The sequence below is a fragment of the Camelus bactrianus genome, chromosome 1 (genome assembly GCF_048773025.1).
Source record: "Camelus bactrianus isolate YW-2024 breed Bactrian camel chromosome 1, ASM4877302v1, whole genome shotgun sequence".
Lineage (NCBI taxonomy): Eukaryota > Metazoa > Chordata > Mammalia > Artiodactyla > Camelidae > Camelus > Camelus bactrianus.
The window spans coordinates 126,640,830-126,660,904 of NC_133539.1; the positions used below are offsets into that span (position 1 = coordinate 126,640,830).

The following is a 20,075-nucleotide window of genomic DNA, read 5'->3' on the forward strand; positions in this document are numbered from 1 at the left end:
CTATGGCCAGACCTTGGCAAGTGCCTTCCCTTGTTATAACAAAACCCTTCCCCCGCACGCCTGTGGTAAGCTTTTGTTTTTTTTAATTAATGGGAATGAAGGTACCTTACAGCCTCCACAGACTTTTCCTTAGGGCTTCTCTCCTTAGACCCGGGCCCCCCGCTGCCCTGGGTCCTGCACTGCAGAAGGTTCCCCTGGCCCTGACACTTCCTCTGGCCACGCCCTCCATCGGGTGGAGTCAGCAAGGCCAAGGGGACATGGTCATTGGCTCCATCCCATGCTCTAGAAACCCAGGACGCCGAATGCCCTGCCTCAGCAGCCCCTGACGCATTTCTAGTGCCTGCACCGGCTCTCCCCGGAGTTCAGATTCCCAGGACTCACAGAGAGGCCAAAGGGCAGCTGTTTGCATGGAGGTTATAGGCAGAGCCCGGACGTGAATCTGAGTGTCCCCCTGTGCACATCCAAGGCCACTTATGGCAAGGGATGGACCCAGCATTGGGAAGAAAAGGGTCAGGCTAGTGATCAGAGTCTGGGAATCAGCTCTCCCCACACACTCACTTTCTTTGCAGGACTCCCCTGAGTCTGGTTGTTCTAATTTTGAACCTGGCCTTCCCCCTTATAATGAATGTATATTTGTAAAGGCAGGACTTTAGAACCTACTGCACTTAAAATGTTTAGATATATAGAATGTGAGCTCCCAGGTATGCTCTGGCCCTGCACTTCCAAGGGTCCAGAGCATTTATGTTGGCTCTACTGAGACTGTAAGTGGCAAAGACCATCTCCAGAGAGGAGGGGCTCCTGCTTCACAGTCCGAAGTCAGGATCTTCTGAGCGGATAAAACAATGGACACTGAGACCCTCAATTGTAAATTGATTTAGAATAACGCCAAAGGTGTGTATGACGTGTGTGTGCGCACGCACGCACCTGGGGAATTGTGTGGTACATGACTGTGAGTGTGTGTGTGGCTGTGCGCGCACGCGCCTGGGGATGTGTGTGGTTGTGTGTATGCTATGTGTGTGTGTGCGTCTGAGGACGTGTATGGTTGTGTGTATGGTATGTGTGTGTGTGGTACATGAGTCCATGTACGTGTGTGTGTAGGGAATGTATGTGGGCCAGAGTCAGTGCGTCTGCACGTGTGTTTGTGTGTATGTGCATGCATTAGTATTAACAGTAGAAGCTGTCCTTTAGAATTATGAAGTAATAAAATTTGTATGATGTCTTTTGCTGTATAATTCAAAATTAAAAAAATCTTCAGTCACTAGAAATTTATTCCCCCCCGATTCTGACTTTATTTTTCCATATTGATATGTCTTCATTTTACTGATGAAGAAACTTAGCTTAGAGATGTTAACTGACTCAACCAAGGACATGGAGCTCGCGCACCCAGGGCCAGGACGCAGTCCAAGCCACGCTGCTCCAGAGGCCTGGAGCCCTACTCAAGATCACGCGTTACCTCTTGGCGGGGGAACAGATTCTGATGGGCTGTGGCCAGCGTGCAGGCTGCCCAAACTGGGGACACGGGAAGCCGGGCAGAGAGTACCAGACAGCAGAGAAGAGTGAAGCCCTGCTCAGAAATTAGATAGGTTCCTAGGTCTTGGATGAGTAAGGAGGCTCACTGCTCATCCTTGATCCCTTTGCTGGTCGCCAAAAGGGACCAAGGTCCACGAGAGCACTTCTGGGAGCTGCCTGCCAAAACCTGCAAAAGGACTGCTCAGGACTGGCTCTGCAGTAGGAGCAGAGGAAGGAAATGTCACCTCTTGGTGGACATTATTGGTGATGGCAGTAGGAGGCCTAGCAGCCTCGGTATAGTGGTGGCAGGACAGGGTCCTAGTGGATGATCGTTTTCACCTCTCTTAAAAATCATTGCTTCATATATTGTATCCATTTTGTGGTTTATTTTAGGGTGGTAAATATGGTCTCTGTTACTCCATATTAGCTGGATTGATTAATTTTTTTATTGTTAATTTTCTCTTCAATGATTTGGAAGCTATATTGCCTTTTAATGAAAATTCTCTCTAAATTTTTATAAATCATCTCTAAGTTCATAACTTTATATGTAATCGGACCAGTATTCCTATAACACTATCAAAACTGAAATAACCTATTAGATCCTGTTCCTCAATAATGATAAATTTAGCATATTTTACCTCTCTGCTGTTCCAGATTGTGTGTGTGTGCGTTTGTGTGTGTGTGTGTGTGTGTGTGTGTGTGTATGTGTCCTCCAGTTACTATGTTTAGACAGTTGCTTCCAGTTTGTTATATTAACAATGAAATATAGCTATAAACTTCCTGGATTTCATTGCTCACTACCACTATTTAATACCATGTCTTTCCCACTTTTGAGTTGTTTACTTATCGGGATTTTCAAATCAACTGGACACATGATTGGCTAAGTTTTTTCGAGAAGTGGACTTGGAACACTTTCATGTCTATATGAAGCTTTATGTTCTCCTCCTCAACAACTCTCAGGGTGTTGTTGATGGCCCAAGCCTTGTTTTAAAATATGGCATTGTTTTTCATCACCAAAAAAACAAAAAAGTTTTCTTGATTTAAATTGCTGTCTTTTTATGACTGGCTAGTCTTTTCTGGTGGATAGAGATTTACTTAACCTTCCCCCTTCTTTTCGCCATAACTCGGATTCATTGAGATGCATGTTTTTACCATTTCTCAGATGGGCTTCCGCTTTGACTTCCACTTTAAACCATCACCCCACTCTTTTTCTCCATGCTTATTCCTGAAAAAGTGAGCTCTCTATCGGATTAAAGGTGGTTCCCGTCAGAGATGTGTGGCTCCCTGTCCAAAGGTCCAAATGAAGAGAAAAGGAAAGATTCCTGTTTCCGGTGGTTACATTTTGTCAGCTTAGAGATCTAGTTATCCGTGTGGCTGCGGCGGAATCTGCAATATCTTGGCTCAGAGTTTCCTTTTTCTGGCTTACTAGGGGAGCCGCAATAGCTGGGGTCACGGCGCTGTGGCTGTTGTCAGGATCCCGGGACTGAGGCAGCCCCTCTCCCCCCTTGTTATTTTGATCTTGCAAACTGGGCCCCAGCTATGCGAACCCTGCATCTGGCGGCCAGGATCGCCCCCCACGTGACGTGTCCCCAGTTCCTCGGCGTCCCTCACTGCTATCAGCTAGCTCCAGTAAGGGTGCGAGCTGGCTTCCACTGCGGTCTTTCCTCCTTCCTCTCCAGGCAGGCCGTCCTTTCCCACTAGATGTCCCTATACTTTCTCTCCTGTGCTACATAAGCTGAAGGAATTCCTCAGGGTTTCCAGCAGGTACATGGCGCTCTTCTATGTTTGGACCCCTTCAGTGCTTGTAGTGGAAATTTAGGAGGTGGAAAGGAAGAGCTTGGGGGTTCTCCGTATCTAGGGGCTCCCTATCCAGCAGATTCAACTAACTGTGGTTTGAAAATATTCGTGAAAAAACAGTTTCAAAAAGCAACACTTGAATTTGCCATCATTGACAACTACTTACATAGCATTCATGTTGTATTAGATACAGTGAGTAATCCAGAGATGATTTGAAGATATATATAAAGTACATGGGAGGGTGCACATAAGTTCCATGCAAGTCCTATGCCATTTTATACAAGAGGCGTCAGCATCCATGGATGTTGACTTCAGGGGGGAGTCCTGGAACCAGTGCCCCATGGTTACCAAGGGATGACTAGAAGTCCAGGCTCCTTATCCCAGCCTGTCAGGTCCCCATGTGGTCTGAAACCTACCTGTACCACACTTCCCTTGTCACTCTCCTCCAGCCCTGGCAGACTGTCCTTTGATTTTTGAACAGGCCACACTCACTGTGCTTCATATCTGGCCCCTAGAAATACCCGTTACTTTCTGAGCATGGCTCTGCTTTCACAAAAAGGGCTGCATTGTCACTAGAGAAGACACTGTGGAATTTCCTTTAAAAGCTGAAAATAGACTTAACTCATGATCCAGCCTTCCCACTCCCGGGCATATGTCAGAAGAAAACTCTAATTCAAAAAGTCACATGCACCTCATTGCTCACAGCAGCACTATTTATAATAGCCAGGACATGGCAAAAACGCAAATGTCCGTCGACAGCTGACTAGATAAAGATGTAGTAGTATATTTATACAAAGGAATACTACTCAACCATTAAGAAGAACAAAATAATGTCATTTGCAGCAACATAGATGGATGTAGAGATAGTCATTCTAAGTGAAGTAAGCCAGAAAAAGAGAAGAATGCCATATAATATCACTTATATGTGGAATCTAAAAAAAGACACAAGTGAACTTAACTACAAAAGTGAAACAGACCCACAGACATAGAGAAACAAACTTACGGTTACCAGGGAGAGAAGGGGATGGGAAGGGATAAATATGGTAATTGGAAAAGTGTCCCTCTTGGAGAGTTATGGAAATGTTAGCTATCTTGATTGCGATGATGGTTTTCTGGGTGTAGACATCTATCAAATTCATCAAATAGTACATGTGAAATATGTGTAATTTACTATACAGGAATCGTACCACAATAAATATGCCTGTTAAAAAAAAAAAAAACAAGAAAATATTGGTGGCATTGTGTCCTACGTTTTTATATGTCTTTAGTGAGTGGGTCTTCAATTTTCCGGTCTGCCATATTTTCTGAACCAGAAGTGCCCTCCTTCCCTTTTCTTTGATAAACTGTCAGTGGGTGGCATTTATTCCCGTGGCTTCAACTGCTCTCTGTCCACTGATTAATAGTCAAATCTTTTCCAGCAAGGACATTTCATTTCAGTCCCAGAAATATACTTATAATTGACAAGTAGACATTCCCACTTGATTAGCCCATAAAAATCTCAAGCTCTGTGTGTTTGAATATACACTAGCTCAAAACTAGGTTTACTTCTTCAAACAATGGCATGTCTACTTGTCAATTATAAGTATATTTCTGGGACTGAAATGAAATGTCCTTGCTGGAAAAGATTTGACTATTAATCAGTGGACAGAGAGCAGTTGAAGCCACGGGAATAAATGCCACCCACTGACAGTTTATCAAAGAAAAGGGAAGGAGGGCACTTCTGGTTCAGAAAATATGGCAGACCGGAAAATTGAAGACCCACTCACTAAAGACATATAAAAACGTAGGACACAATGCCACCAATATTTTCTTGTTTTTTTTTTTTTTAACAGGCATATTTATTGTGGTACGATTCCTGTATAGTAAATTACACATATTTCACATGTACTATTTGATGAATTTGATAGATGTCTACACCCAGAAAACCATCATCGCAATCAAGATAGCTAACATTTCCATAACTCTCCAAGAGGGACACTTTTCCAATTACCATATTTATCCCTTCCCATCCCCTTCTCTCCCTGGTAACCGTAAGTTTGTTTCTCTATGTCTGTGGGTCTGTTTCACTTTTGTAGTTAAGTTCACTTGTGTCTTTTTTTAGATTCCACATATAAGTGATATTATATGGCATTCTTCTCTTTTTCTGGCTTACTTCACTTAGAATGACTATCTCTACATCCATCTATGTTGCTGCAAATGACATTATTTTGTTCTTCTTAATGGTTGAGTAGTATTCCTTTGTATAAATATACTACTACATCTTTATCTAGTCAGCTGTCGACGGACATTTGCGTTTTTGCCATGTCCTGGCTATTATAAATAGTGCTGCTGTGAGCAATGAGGTGCATGTGACTTTTTGAATTAGAGTTTTCTTCTGACATATGCCCGGGAGTGGGAAGGCTGGATCATGAGTTAAGTCTATTTTCAGCTTTTAAAGGAAATTCCACAGTGTCTTCTCTAGTGACAATGCAGCCCTTTTTGTGAAAGCAGAGCCATGCTCAGAAAGTAACGGGTATTTCTAGGGGCCAGATATGAAGCACAGTGAGTGTGGCCTGTTCAAAAATCAAAGGACAGTCTGCCAGGGCTGGAGGAGAGTGACAAGGGAAGTGTGGTACAGGTAGGTTTCAGACCACATGGGGACCTGACAGGCTGGGATAAGGAGCCTGGACTTCTAGTCATCCCTTGGTAACCATGGGGCACTGGTTCCAGGACTCCCCCCTGAAGTCAACATCCATGGATGCTGACGCCTCTTGTATAAAATGGCATAGGACTTGCATGGAACTTATGTGCACCCTCCCATGTACTTTATATATATCTTCAAATCATCTCTGGATTACTCACTGTATCTAATACAACATGAATGCTATGTAAGTAGTTGTCAATGATGGCAAATTCAAGTGTTGCTTTTTGAAACTGTTTTTTCACGAATATTTTCAAACCACAGTTAGTTGAATCTGCTGGATAGGGAGCCCCTAGATACGGAGAACCCCCAAGCTCTTCCTTTCCACCTCCTAAATTTCCACTACAAGCACTGAAGGGGTCCAAACATAGAAGAGCGCCATGTACCTGCTGGAAACCCTGAGGAATTCCTTCAGCTTATGTAGCACAGGAGAGAAAGTATAGGGACATCTAGTGGGAAAGGACGGCCTGCCTGGAGAGGAAGGAGGAAAGACCGCAGTGGAAGCCAGCTCGCACCCTTACTGGAGCTAGCTGATAGCAGTGAGGGACGCCGAGGAACTGGGGACACGTCACGTGGGGGGCGATCCTGGCCGCCAGATGCAGGGTTCGCATAGCTGGGGCCCAGTTTGCAAGATCAAAATAACAAGGGGGGAGAGGGGCTGCCTCAGTCCCGGGATCCTGACAACAGCCACAGCGCCGTGACCCCAGCTATTGCGGCTCCCCTAGTAAGCCAGAAAAAGGAAACTCTGAGCCAAGATATTGCAGATTCCGCCGCAGCCACACGGATAACTAGATCTCTAAGCTGACAAAATGTAACCACCGGAAACAGGAATCTTTCCTTTTCTCTTCATTTGGACCTTTGGACAGGGAGCCACACATCTCTGACGGGAACCACCTTTAATCCGATAGAGAGCTCACTTTTTCAGGAATAAGCATGGAGAAAAAGAGTGGGGTGATGGTTTAAAGTGGAAGTCAAAGCGGAAGCCCATCTGAGAAATGGTAAAAACATGCATCTCAATGAATCCGAGTTATGGCGAAAAGAAGGGGGAAGGTTAAGTAAATCTCTATCCACCAGAAAAGACTAGCCAGTCATAAAAAGACAGCAATTTAAATCAAGAAAACTTTTTTGTTTTTTTGGTGATGAAAAACAATGCCATATTTTAAAACAAGGCTTGGGCCATCAACAACACCCTGAGAGTTGTTGAGGAGGAGAACATAAAGCTTCATATAGACATGAAAGTGTTCCAAGTCCACTTCTCGAAAAAACTTAGCCAATCATGTGTCCAGTTGATTTGAAAATCCCGATAAGTAAACAACTCAAAAGTGGGAAAGACATGGTATTAAATAGTGGTAGTGAGCAATGAAATCCAGGAAGTTTATAGCTATATTTCATTGTTAATATAACAAACTGGAAGCAACTGTCTAAACATAGTAACTGGAGGACACATACACACACACACACACACACACACACACACAAACGCACACACACACAATCTGGAACAGCAGAGAGGTAAAATATGCTAAATTTATCATTATTGAGGAACAGGATCTAATAGGTTATTTCAGTTTTGATAGTGTTATAGGAATACTGGTCCGATTACATATAAAGTTATGAACTTAGAGATGATTTATAAAAATTTAGAGAGAATTTTCATTAAAAGGCAATATAGCTTCCAAATCATTGAAGAGAAAATTAACAATAAAAAAATCAATCCAGCTAATATGGAGTAACAGAGACCATATTTACCACCCTAAAATAAACCACAAAATGGATACAATATATGAAGCAATGATTTTTAAGAGAGGTGAAAACGATCATCCACTAGGACCCTGTCCTGCCACCACTATACCGAGGCTGCTAGGCCTCCTACTGCCATCACCAATAATGTCCACCAAGAGGTGACATTTCCTTCCTCTGCTCCTACTGCAGAGCCAGTCCTGAGCAGTCCTTTTGCAGGTTTTGGCAGGCAGCTCCCAGAAGTGCTCTCGTGGACCTTGGTCCCTTTTGGCGACCAGCAAAGGGATCAAGGATGAGCAGTGAGCCTCCTTACTCATCCAAGACCTAGGAACCTATCTAATTTCTGAGCAGGGCTTCACTCTTCTCTGCTGTCTGGTACTCTCTGCCCGGCTTCCCGTGTCCCCAGTTTGGGCAGCCTGCACGCTGGCCACAGCCCATCAGAATCTGTTCCCCCGCCAAGAGGTAACGCGTGATCTTGAGTAGGGCTCCAGGCCTCTGGAGCAGCGTGGCTTGGACTGCGTCCTGGCCCTGGGTGCGCGAGCTCCATGTCCTTGGTTGAGTCAGTTAACATCTCTAAGCTAAGTTTCTTCATCAGTAAAATGAAGACATATCAATATGGAAAAATAAAGTCAGAATCGGGGGGGAATAAATTTCTAGTGACTGAAGATTTTTTTAATTTTGAATTATACAGCAAAAGACATCATACAAATTTTATTACTTCATAATTCTAAAGGACAGCTTCTACTGTTAATACTAATGCATGCACATACACACAAACACACGTGCAGACGCACTGACTCTGGCCCACATACATTCCCTACACACACACGTACATGGACTCATGTACCACACACACACATACCATACACACAACCATACACGTCCTCAGACGCACACACACACATAGCATACACACAACCACACACATCCCCAGGCGCGTGCGCGCACAGCCACACACACACTCACAGTCATGTACCACACAATTCCCCAGGTGCGTGCGTGCGCACACACACGTCATACACACCTTTGGCGTTATTCTAAATCAATTTACAATTGAGGGTCTCAGTGTCCATTGTTTTATCCGCTCAGAAGATCCTGACTTCGGACTGTGAAGCAGGAGCCCCTCCTCTCTGGAGATGGTCTTTGCCACTTACAGTCTCAGTAGAGCCAACATAAATGCTCTGGACCCTTGGAAGTGCAGGGCCAGAGCATACCTGGGAGCTCACATTCTATATATCTAAACATTTTAAGTGCAGTAGGTTCTAAAGTCCTGCCTTTACAAATATACATTCATTATAAGGGGGAAGGCCAGGTTCAAAATTAGAACAACCAGACTCAGGGGAGTCCTGCAAAGAAAGTGAGTGTGTGGGGAGAGCTGATTCCCAGACTCTGATCACTAGCCTGACCCTTTTCTTCCCAATGCTGGGTCCATCCCTTGCCATAAGTGGCCTTGGATGTGCACAGGGGGACACTCAGATTCACGTCCGGGCTCTGCCTATAACCTCCATGCAAACAGCTGCCCTTTGGCCTCTCTGTGAGTCCTGGGAATCTGAACTCCGGGGAGAGCCGGTGCAGGCACTAGAAATGCGTCAGGGGCTGCTGAGGCAGGGCATTCGGCGTCCTGGGTTTCTAGAGCATGGGATGGAGCCAATGACCATGTCCCCTTGGCCTTGCTGACTCCACCCGATGGAGGGCGTGGCCAGAGGAAGTGTCAGGGCCAGGGGAACCTTCTGCAGTGCAGGACCCAGGGCAGCGGGGGGCCCGGGTCTAAGGAGAGAAGCCCTAAGGAAAAGTCTGTGGAGGCTGTAAGGTACCTTCATTCCCATTAATTAAAAAAAACAAAAGCTTACCACAGGCGTGCGGGGGAAGGGTTTTGTTATAACAAGGGAAGGCACTTGCCAAGGTCTGGCCATAGAGGGCTGCTGGGTTTGCCAGGTTGAAGAGGAACCGAGAGGCCGTTTGCCTCCCCTGGGTCTAGACACTGCTTGAATTCTTCCAGGTGACACTTAAATGCAGTGAGACATGGAACTCTCTAAAGTTGTTAAAATATTCATGGTGAGCCATTCAACTCTCTCCTCATTCTTGGCTATGAAAGCACGATAAACACAGGTGGGAATCTCATCAGCCTGTTGGTTGGTTCACTGTCCATCTGGCGCCCCCTCTTGTAGGAGCCTTTATCACATCACCCAGGGCTGACCCATCTCAGGATCACAGCTGATTTTCCACAGGTGGCACCACTTGCTGGTGACATGAAGGAACCATGTTAGCCACCTCCCAAACTCTGAGGCTTCTCCTGGGAGGAGCCTGCAGACACCCAGTCCAGCCTCTGCACAATGATGCTCCTCAGTGTCACTCCCGGCTTGCTGCCCTGGCCTCTAGCTCTGGCCGGAACCTCGCTGAATTGTCGATAAATGTCCCCCATGCACCACGTCTAAGCTTGGGGTCCAGAGGTGACCATGGTTCTTATTTACTTCCCATCGATGGACTGTTTGATCTTCATGTAATCGTGTTGGCAGGAAGGCCAGTACCACCCTCTTGAGGCCTCCCCGAGCCGCCTCTGTCTATAACTGTCCTAGCGCCCCAGGGGATCGGGTCTGAAGCCTGGCACTCAGACACGAGGATGACAGCTGGAGAGACAGGTATCCACTCCTGCTGTGGCTTCTGCTGAGGCTCGATGTGGCCATACAAATGGATCCCACAGGCCCTGACTTCACTTGACTCGCTGCAGGGATGCTCCCACACTGCCCCGTTCCCCCCCAGAGACAGAGGGCTTTCTGCTTGTTCCCGAAGGCCCCACCCCCGAGGGGGCACTGGGTCCAGTGGAGCGTCCAGCCTGGTTCCCCGCCAGCCCTTAGGGCTTTGGTGGGGCCTGGAACATCAACTACCCTCCCCTTAGGGGCCCGTTTGTCCTTTCCAGCCAACAGACCTAGGTCATAAGCACTTTAACTCACCTGAGGGTGTTTTCCTCACTTCAGGGGCAGTGAGGACGGGGCTTCTTCACACTCCAAGTGCCCCAGGTCTGGATGCAGACAGTCTGGCTCTCCCCCAAGTCCTGCAGTTCCCGGCCACACCTGCTGCTGGTCACAGTCTGTGCTGTGTTCTCTTCCAGGACAAGGGGTGCACTCTGACCCCCGCCCCGCCCCCACCAGCGGTGGCAGAGGCGGCGGACAGGCAGGTGAGCTGGGGCCTGAGACCATGCCCGCAGATCAGTGCCCCAGAGGCCGCTGGTGACTAGAGGGGCCACGGGGCAGAAGGCAGCATGGGATGGGAGGAGGAGGAAGGTTCAGGATAAGGAGATGAAAGGGGGAACGGATAGCACTGTGAGGGCCTCGGCCATGAAAGGGAAGAGAAATCACAGTGACAGCTGGAGCGGTGTCGGCGTTAAAAGCTGCGGGCTGTTTTATTTAATTTTATTAATTACCAATATATATTGACAGATTTCTTATTTTATTAAAGATTATGTTCCATGTCATATAACAGGATAGAGTATGTTATTATTTATTAAATAATACATAATAGAAGATATACTAGCATATTATCTTCTGTTTATTTATTAGCAGATAGTATATAATACATATGTAGGTGTTTATACACATAATATATAATTCATGCATCTATATAATATATAACCCATAACAAATAATGTAAGATTATGATTAATATATAATATAACAAGATTACATAACAATAATGATGTAATATTACCCATTGTATGTCTTGGTTCATGACACATTCTCATCTTAGGTGCCTGTCAGAGGTATTTATGTATTAAAATTAATATTATAAGACACAGTTATGAACCTATCACCCAGCATCATAACAGGAATATTGACAGTGACATACCGTGTCCTCTTTCCCTATCCTGCTCTTGGCCTCTTCTCACAGGAAGTAACCAGCATCCTGAATCCTGGCTTACCCTTGCCTTGTGTTACTTTCACACACACAACATTTAAGATCAGTTAAAACAAATGAACTGCAGGTACATGCAATGAAGTGGATGAATCACACACTCCATGTTAAATTGAAAAAGTAACCCCTAGAAGGTAGCCGATAGTGTGCTATGCTTTTAACTGTGTATATATATGTCAACTAAACTCACTGAATTAAGAACAACTACAGCTAGAGTCCAGGTGGGAGAGGGACAGATAAAAGGTGAGGTGAGCAGGTTTGCTGCAGGTGAGCGAGCTCCTTTCCAGTGACATGTCATTCTCTCTGAAGCAGGAGGCAAGGCCATCTGCTGGGAGTCAGGGAAGAGACAGAGGGAAGGTTAGAGGTGTGCAGAGAGCAGAGAATGTTGACACCACTGAGTGATAAGTGGGGAAATGTGCTCACTAGAGAAATCCTGGAGGATTGCCTGGCAGCGGCAACATGGTGGGCATTGATTTGTAGTCTTGGAAATCTGTGCTGGGAGAGCCTGCTGCCTGCAGGCTCAGAACAAGTAGAGCTGGGTGAACCGAGATGGAAGTCGGCCTGGTGAGGAACTGAAAAGGTCAAGGCTCAAGGGGGTTTTGTCTGTCATAAAGAGAGTGCTGACTGTGGATGCAGAGCTGGAAGGTGGGGAAGTGGAAGTAAGAGGAACGTGGACAGGCAGGAAAGCAGAGGAGTCAGCACATGATGCCCCAGTGAGGGTGAAGGAGGGCCAGGGAGGCTGGTGGAGAAGAAGCTGGACGGCTAGAGGTGGGCACTTAAAGGAGAGAGGCTGGACCTGGGGTGGAGACACGCCCGGGTATGAGCCCGGGGGTAGGGTGAATGGGGGGTGGCTGGCTCAGGCTGACAGAGAAGAAGACCCTACAATGACCATACTGGGTGGTGGAAGGAGAATGAACTTTGACGTCTTGATGGTAGGAGGCGAGGCAATACAGAGCTGGTGGTCCAGGTGCTCCTGACTGAGGCAGATGAGCAGGGAGGCCAGGGTGGCAGGCACTGCTAGGAAAGGATCTGGGTTTTCCATGTGCTCCCACGAGGGGAGGAGCAATCATCTGAAGGTGGAAAGTGAGCACAAGGAGGCCAACCCAGGCTCCTGATCAAACGGGGGTTGTGAAGGTGCAAAGCGTCAACTCCAGTGATGGTGGCCCAGGAAGCAGGGACCACGGGTGAAGTGAGGGGGCACTCAGAGAAGAGAGGGAGAAGAGTCTTCTGGGTGTAGGGGGAAGAGAGGCCCCAGGACAAAGGAGCACAGAGGCACAGTGATGAGGATGGACTGGCTCTATGGTGACACTGCAGGGATGGCTGGATCTTTGTCCTGAGGGCTTAGGTTGGGGGGACTACTGGCCTCATGAGGATCCCCCTCTCAGCAGCCTGGACAGAGGCTCTCGCTCCTGAGAGCTGTGTGGCCACCACTGTTCCCGGAGGGGCTCTGCCTCCATCTTCTCTTATCAGACATTCCTGCCCAGCCCCCGACCGCCAGCGAGGGAGCCTGGGCCTCGCAGCTGTTTGCCGTGGAGGGACACAGGCTCCTCGGAGGAGCAGGCGGATCTTACTTTGCTCCGTAACCCAGGGCCTAGCAAAGCGCCAGCCCATGTGTGGGCCATGTAGGGACTCGGATACTTACTATACTAACTCAAAGCAGTAGAATTGCAGAGCTGGAGGAAGTGACCACTGAGCTCACAGAGTTCACTGCCCACACCCCCATTCTACAGATGAGGAATCAGAGACCAAGCAGTGAAGCAGCCTTGGCCAAGGTCACGCTGCTCGTAAATGCTGGCCTGTGTCGGGCATGCCAAGTGATGAGCTGCAGTGAAGGGGCTGAGAGGGGTCTCTGGGGCCAGAGAGCTCGGGTTCAAGTCCCAGCTCTGCCATTTATTAGCCGTGTGATTAATGAATGTCCTTACCTTTAAAGTGGAACTCACAGTGGTGCCAACTCATTGGGTTGTCATGAACACAGCGTTCCTGGAACAGCAGGACAGAGTTCTGTAAGGGTTTGCTGTTGCTTTGGTTATGATTATTATCACCAAGTGAACCCTGAAATGAAGAACAAAGGCAGCAAGAATTTTTATTTTAAAGGAGTTTCAAATCCTCTGATGAATGCTTCATTTCATCTATTCAAGTTTTCATTTGACCCTTATTAACAACTAAACAATGGATGACTTTTGAGGCAATCTTGCTTCATGTCTTTAATTCTCACTAACGACACAGGCTATTTAACAGGCAGCAGTTTCTTTTCCAGGAAGAGGGACAAAAAGTTAAAAATGACTCAGTGCCTCTCGGTCCCCAGTGAGTTGGTTGTGACCTGTCAACCCAGCTTTGGGGAAGTGCCTGCTCCCCCTGGGCCCACTGAGCTGCCCCGCAGCCTCCAAGGGGTGCCGTACCCCCACACGAATCCAGTCTCTTGGTTCCTATCTTTGCTTCAGATCCCTCAAGGACTGCCCATGCCCCAGGGCCCAATCTGCCCCACCAGCCTTGGCTGCTGGACTCCAGGACACCATCCTGGGTCTCAACCATCCCCTGTTCCTATGACCGCCCCACTAATCTACATTTTGTCCTTCAAGTGTGGGCTTCTGTGGCTCGCCACACAGCAGGGGTCTCCCCGTCCTCCACCTTGGGTAACTGCATCGTCCTGCACGGTGCCTAGGGAACCCGTGTGGAGGCAGGAAGAATACAGAACAACAGGTGCTCAGAGGGGCTGCCTTTCCCACTGCAGGGGCCCTAGAGAGCTTTCTCCCAGCTGATTATTCACAGGCGCTGAAGCTGTGGAATCTCGATCTCACCAATTTAAAGGGCATCACCACTAATTACAAAAGCAATCATTTCTTCAGTAGCAAAAGGAGAAAAGACTTTGTGTTCCCCACCTCCAACTGTTTTCCTCCACCTTCAGATGTTTCTCATCTCTGGGCAAGGGTAGAATGCAACTCACAGAATATTATTTTTCAATGTCTTTTCCCACTCTGAATATTGCTTTCCCAGAACCGATGAAGGCTAGAATGGTTTAGCTTCCCTGGACTGAGGATTCAGAGGCCTGGGGGGAAGGGGGGAGGGGAAGTGAGATAACTCAGCAATATTGAACCTAACAGAGACATTAAAAGGTTCTATTCTAAACAGAAAGGAAGCAGGATGCTATAGAAACAGGAAAACCATAGTTGGAAATGCAATAACGAGTTGCAAGAGAATAAACATAAAGATGTAAAAATGAAAAAGGACATCAAAATAAAAAAAGTTGGGAATGGGAGAGGGGAGCAAGAAAATGTAGATTTTTTTCTTTCTTTTTTTTCTTCGTTATTCTTAGGATGTGTTGGAGCCTACGTGATTATCAGTCTAAAGGAAATAGATATAGTAATGGGCTGATATATTTGAAGAATAAGGTAACCACAAATCAAAAGCATACAATAGAGTCGCAAAAAAACCAAAAAGAAACAAACTCAAAATGGCTTAAAGACTTAAATATTACACGCGACACTATAAACTTCTCACAAGAAAACATAGGCAAAACATTATTTGACATACATCTCAGCAATGTTTTCGTAGGGCAATCTAAGCAACCCAAGCAACAGAAATAAAAGCCAAAATAAATAAATGAGACCTAATTAAACTTATAAACTTTTGCACAGCAATAGAAACCATAAGTAAAACTAAAAGACAACCTATGGAATGGGAGAAAATATTTGCAAAAGATGAGACTGACCATGGCTTAATTTCTAGACTATATAAATAGTCCATACAACTTAATAAGAAAAAAATAAACAACCAAATCCAAAAATGGGCAGAACAACTAAACAAGCAATTCTCCAATGAAGACACACAGATGGCCAATAGGCATTTAAAAAATGCTTAATATCGTTCAATTATCAGAGAAATGCAGCTCAAAGCTACAATGTTATCATCTCACACCAGTCAGAATGGCCATCATTCAAAAGTCCACAAACCATAAATGCCGGAGAGGCTGTGGAGAAAATGAAACCCTCCTACATTGTTGGTGGGAATGTAGTTTGGTGCAGCCACTGTGGAAAACAGTATGGAGATTCCTCAAAAGACAAAAAAAAAAAAAAAAAAAAAAAAGGCTTATCACCTAATCCAGCAATCCCAGTCCTGGGCATATATCCAGAGGGAACCTTCATTCCAAAAGATACCTGCACCCCAATTTCCACAGGAGCACTGTTTACAATGGCCAAGACATAGAAGCAACCTAAACATTCACTGACAGATGACTGGATAAAGATGTGGTATTTAGATATAACAGAATATTACTCAGTCATAACAAAGAAGGAAATAAGGCCATTTACAGCAACATGGATGGAACTGGAGATTATCTCACTAAGTGAAATAAGTTAGACAAAGACAAGTATCATATGATATCATTTATATGTGGAATTTTTAAAAAAATGATACAAATGGACTTATCTATAAAACAAAAAACAGACTCACAGACTTATAAAACAAACAGGAGTTTGGGATTAACAGATACAAATTACTATATGTAAAACAGACAAACGACAAGGATTCACTGTAGAACACAGGGAAGAATATTCAGTATCTTGCAACCTATAATGGAAAAGAACCTGAAAAAGAATAGACTATGTATATGTACAACTGAATCACTATGCTGCATACCTGAAACTAACAAAACAGCTGTATAACTGAAACTAACAAAACATTGTAAATCAAACACATTTCAATTTAAAAAAAAATTGATAAGCTCTAAATACCTTTATTCAAAGAAAATCTTGAACTCTTCCCTCTTACAAAATTTAAATGGGTAGCTTGAGCAGGACCAAATTATACTGGATGGGCAGTTACATATCTTCTCCAGCACGTGGCCCATGCTCCACACACATCGTGTTTTCCTACAGGTAAGAACAGCCCTGACTGCACAGAGAGCGACTCTTTCTGGGACAAGGGCTTCTGTGGCAGTGGCCTCCTTGTCACCGCTGCATCTCACCAGGAGGCCAGGGTTTTCAGAGGGGAGGGGACATAGAGCTCATACACTTCAAATTGACTTCCCGAAAAAACTATGGAAAAACCAAATTCACCTGCAGTGTAGGAAACCTGAGCAGGGCCCCTAAGCAGACCGACAAGCCCAAAGTAAGATGGCCCGATGTTCAGATCGGAACCAGAACAAAGACCACCTGGCCCCAGTTAAATGACCACCACCTCACCTGCAATGAACTGCTCGTACTCAATGTCAGGGATGTTTCTGTTGAGACTTGGGAGGTCAAAGGAGTCGGACCAGGGATCGGGGCTCTGCCAGTGGTAGAGGTGGCCCCAAGGGAATAGCACCAGTACCGGCTCCTCCATCTTCAGCAGGGTCTTCAGGAGGAAGGCAATGTGGATGCAGACGTTCCTACGGAGGTTGAAGCCCTCTGGAGGGTTGAAGTCACACAGAAGGTACCTGGCTGGGAGCAAAGGAGAGCGGGTCTTCAGGGCCAGGCCTCTGCACAGGAATCCCGGCTTAGATAGAACAGATACAACGGGAATCCCTGCACAGCCCATGGCCTAGACTCCAGACACATTCAGCAGCTTCTGGTTTGTAAAGTGGAGGCACTGCCCACCCATCTCCATGTGGCCAATTACTTCAAGTCCGGGAGCAGTTGCGGAAGACATCTTGGCATCCGTCTAACACCACTAAGCACCCGACTAGCATCTGAGCACCCGTTCTCCAGGGGCTCTCAAACTTCTTGTTCTACAGAACCCTATACACTCTTAACAATTACTGAGAACTCCAAAAGGCTGCTATTTATGTGAGTTTAATCTATCAATATTTCCTGTGTTAGAAGTTAAATAAGAAGTTAGAAAAAGTGTATGAATTCACTTAAAAATATTAACAATCTACTGTATGTTACCATTAATACTCTTAAACAAAATATAATTCTATTTTTCAAAAGAAAAATCATTAGTGAGAAGAATAGCAGTGATTTTAATTTCTGCAAATCTCTTTTGGACTGGTGAGAGCTGAATTCTCCTATCTGCCTCTGCATTCCCTGTTTTGTGATATCGCAGGCCAGGTTTTCCCTGGAAAACCCCGCAGGAACTCGGGAGAGCAAGAGTGTGCAAAAGGCAGGTGACATCCCGGCGTTTCTATGAAAATGGTCTTGCACCTCAGGGGCCTTGGATACACTTTGATAACTGCTGCCCTATCCAAGGCGAGACTCTTCTACACAAGAGCCAGGCAAGGGTCCTGGATTCTGTAATGAGTTACCGCCACCACACCCCTCCCTTCTCTGTGTGTTCCTCACAAGCTCCATTACTGCAGATGAGGATGTAATCCTCAACTGGGGCCTCTAATCCCAGAAGACTGCTAACTTCAAGAGGGAGGGTCCCATCTACCATCCCTACACCCCGCATAGTTTATTTTGAGTCAAGCCCTAGATAACTGCTTATCGGCACTGACCCTTGTGTCTTTTTCCTGAGGTTGACTGAAGGAACCAACATCTGGATGGAACTGAAATTTCCCTGCAGATAAACAAGGCTGATAAGCCACCCCATTCCAACATCTGATTCTGGGGCTCTTCAAAACCCGGGTAAGGCCCCGCTTCATCTAAGATGGGTCCTCCGCCTGCCCTTTCCGGGGGTTTCTGGGAGGCCGCGGCCACCAAGGGCGACCCAGACTCGCGGCCCCAGCCCCAGGGCCTGAGGGGGAGGAAAGCTTGAGGCTGTGCCCAAGCCCTGCCCCGCCCCGCCCCAACACGCTCCCCGGCACCACAGCCCTCCCCGGCCACCGCCCCAACCCCGATCCCACCCCAGTTCATGTCCGCCGGCCCCGCCGACGGCGCGGACGTACGTTTACCATCTGTGGGACGCCGCCCCAGACAGGATGTCGGCCGCCGACTGACCAGGCCAGAACTAGTCGCCCGGCCGAGCAAGCCGCCATCCCCAGCAGCAAGCACCGCCATGGTCCCGGGCAGCTGCACACTTCCGGAGCCCGCTACCCGCCCCAGAAGCGCACGCCGGCCCGCGCAGAGCGTGGCGCCTGTAACCATGGCAACTCCGCGGGGCCCTCCCCTAGCGCTTGCGTCGTGCGTCCTCCCGAGTCTAGTTGTGCGAGGGCAGAACTTGCGGAGCCAATGCGAGCCAGGGCGCAGCCAGGACGGGGGTGGGGGGAGGCTTATGGGACAGCTGGGCGGGGCCGGGGAGGGCAGGGCCGCGCGGAAGTCCTGACCTGCAGGTGGCGCCGGCCGGAGGCTGGGGCGTTGCTGCCACCAGTGGGCGGGGCAGCGGGGCAGCGGGGCGGGGGCACCCTCACCTGTCCGTGTGTGGGGATCAGCCTGGGCTCCGTGGCCTCCGCTTGCACCGGACGTGGACCCAGGCTACCGGTGGGCAAGATAGAGGACTGAGCCCAGGCACGCACGGCTGGCCAGGTAGGGCACCTGAAGTGCAGATCCGCCAGGCCCGCTTCCGGCCTTGAATACGCGCTGCTAGGCAGTTTCCAAGAAGACGGGATCTGTCATAAGAGGGGAGGTAGGGCTTGGGTGCCAGATGTCGGGTTGGGTGCAGTCTCACAGGAGAGCCACGGTGAGAGGGCGCAGAGCGGCCCCTGTGTTGGCGGGGCTAAGAGTTTGGGGTATAGGGTCGGGGTGGTGTGTGCCTTTCTCTGTGGTCTCCTCACTCCAGAGCAAGGGGCTCTGCTTCCCCCCTCCCCTCACTGCACTCCCTGCCTTCCCCAGCACCACCTGGGGTGTGGTCATGTCGAGGCAGGGAAGGCCCAGGGAAGGGGCTCATTCAGGGGCAGGGGCCACTCTGCAGGGATGCTGGACCTGACAGCAATGCAGTGCTTCGGAACTCCCCTGGGCTGGGTTTCTAACCAGTGGGATGGAAGGGCCTTTCCTTCCTGGGGTGCATTTGGGGGAACTAGATACGTCATGAATGTCAGCCCTGAAAATGGAGGCTGCGCTACATCCATTCTTGGAAAGAAAAATCAGGCCCTTCCAGCCCAGGTGACTCAGAAAGTCAGTCAGCAATGTTCGGGGTCCCCAGTTTAGGCTTTCAATTAGAGCTGAGCGGCTCAGGAGGCCAGATCCCTGTCCGTGGCTCCAGGAGTAGGCTTTCTGCTGGGGGACAGGATCCTCACAAACACCTGTGTCTTTGTGGGTCACTCCCCTCTGACAAGCTGGGAGGCAGGGTGCAGTTGTGGGAAATCGTGTTTCCATGAGGAGAGGGCCACCAAGTGGTGGGGGCACAGGAGACAGTGAGAAAGAGTCCCGCAGCCTTTCTGGAATCAAAAAACTGGCAAATGTGAAAAAGTGCATAATTTGTTTTATTGAACAGGCTGCTTATGTACGTTTGGAGGGCCAGGTTCAAGGACTCTGCATCCCTCCAGGACAATAGCCTCAAGAGAAGAACAGACAGAGCAGGAAGAGATGTGGGGTTTCTCCCAGGAATGAGGCAGAACAGGGATTTCTGCAGATTTGCAATTAGACCC

At 47.6% G+C, this 20,075-nt stretch overlaps 2 protein-coding genes across 26 annotated transcripts in view; one reads left to right on the forward strand and one right to left on the reverse strand.

The window, feature by feature from the left end:
- Nucleotides 1–11,154: 11,154 nt before the first annotated feature.
- On the reverse strand, nucleotides 11,155–18,758 carry LOC141578901 (GDP-fucose protein O-fucosyltransferase 2-like). Of its 10 annotated transcripts, XM_074372829.1 has the most exons (5): nucleotides 18,438–18,758; nucleotides 16,816–17,052; nucleotides 14,515–14,681; nucleotides 13,558–13,687; nucleotides 11,155–12,649 (listed from the first exon to the last, which is right to left on the reverse strand). In XM_074372829.1, the coding sequence occupies exons 1-3, from the start codon at nucleotides 18,634–18,636 to the stop codon at nucleotides 14,674–14,676; spliced, it is 444 nt and encodes a 147-aa protein (XP_074228930.1). In that variant the 5' UTR covers nucleotides 18,637–18,758; the 3' UTR covers nucleotides 11,155–12,649; nucleotides 13,558–13,687; nucleotides 14,515–14,673. The 10 variants fall into 10 exon arrangements, with proteins under 10 accessions (XP_074228930.1, XP_074228928.1, XP_074228906.1 ...); XM_074372827.1 differs by lacking the exon at nucleotides 14,515–14,681 and having other exon boundaries at nucleotides 13,558–13,615; nucleotides 18,444–18,758; XM_074372805.1 differs by lacking the exon at nucleotides 14,515–14,681 and having other exon boundaries at nucleotides 11,155–11,960; nucleotides 13,558–13,615.
- Nucleotides 18,759–18,784: 26 nt separating this feature from the next.
- LOC141578895 (uncharacterized) overlaps nucleotides 18,785–20,075 on the forward strand; it is a 137,484-nt gene continuing 136,193 nt past the window's right edge. For 8 of the 16 annotated variants that reach the window (XM_074372761.1, XM_074372734.1, XM_074372750.1 and 5 more), the window contains exon 1: nucleotides 18,790–19,014. The gene's annotated coding sequence lies outside the window, so the exon portion shown is untranslated. Of the gene's footprint in view, nucleotides 19,015–20,075 lie in introns of all 16 variants that reach the window. The other 8 variants (XM_074372695.1, XM_074372703.1, XM_074372709.1 and 5 more) reach the window with 4 other exon arrangements.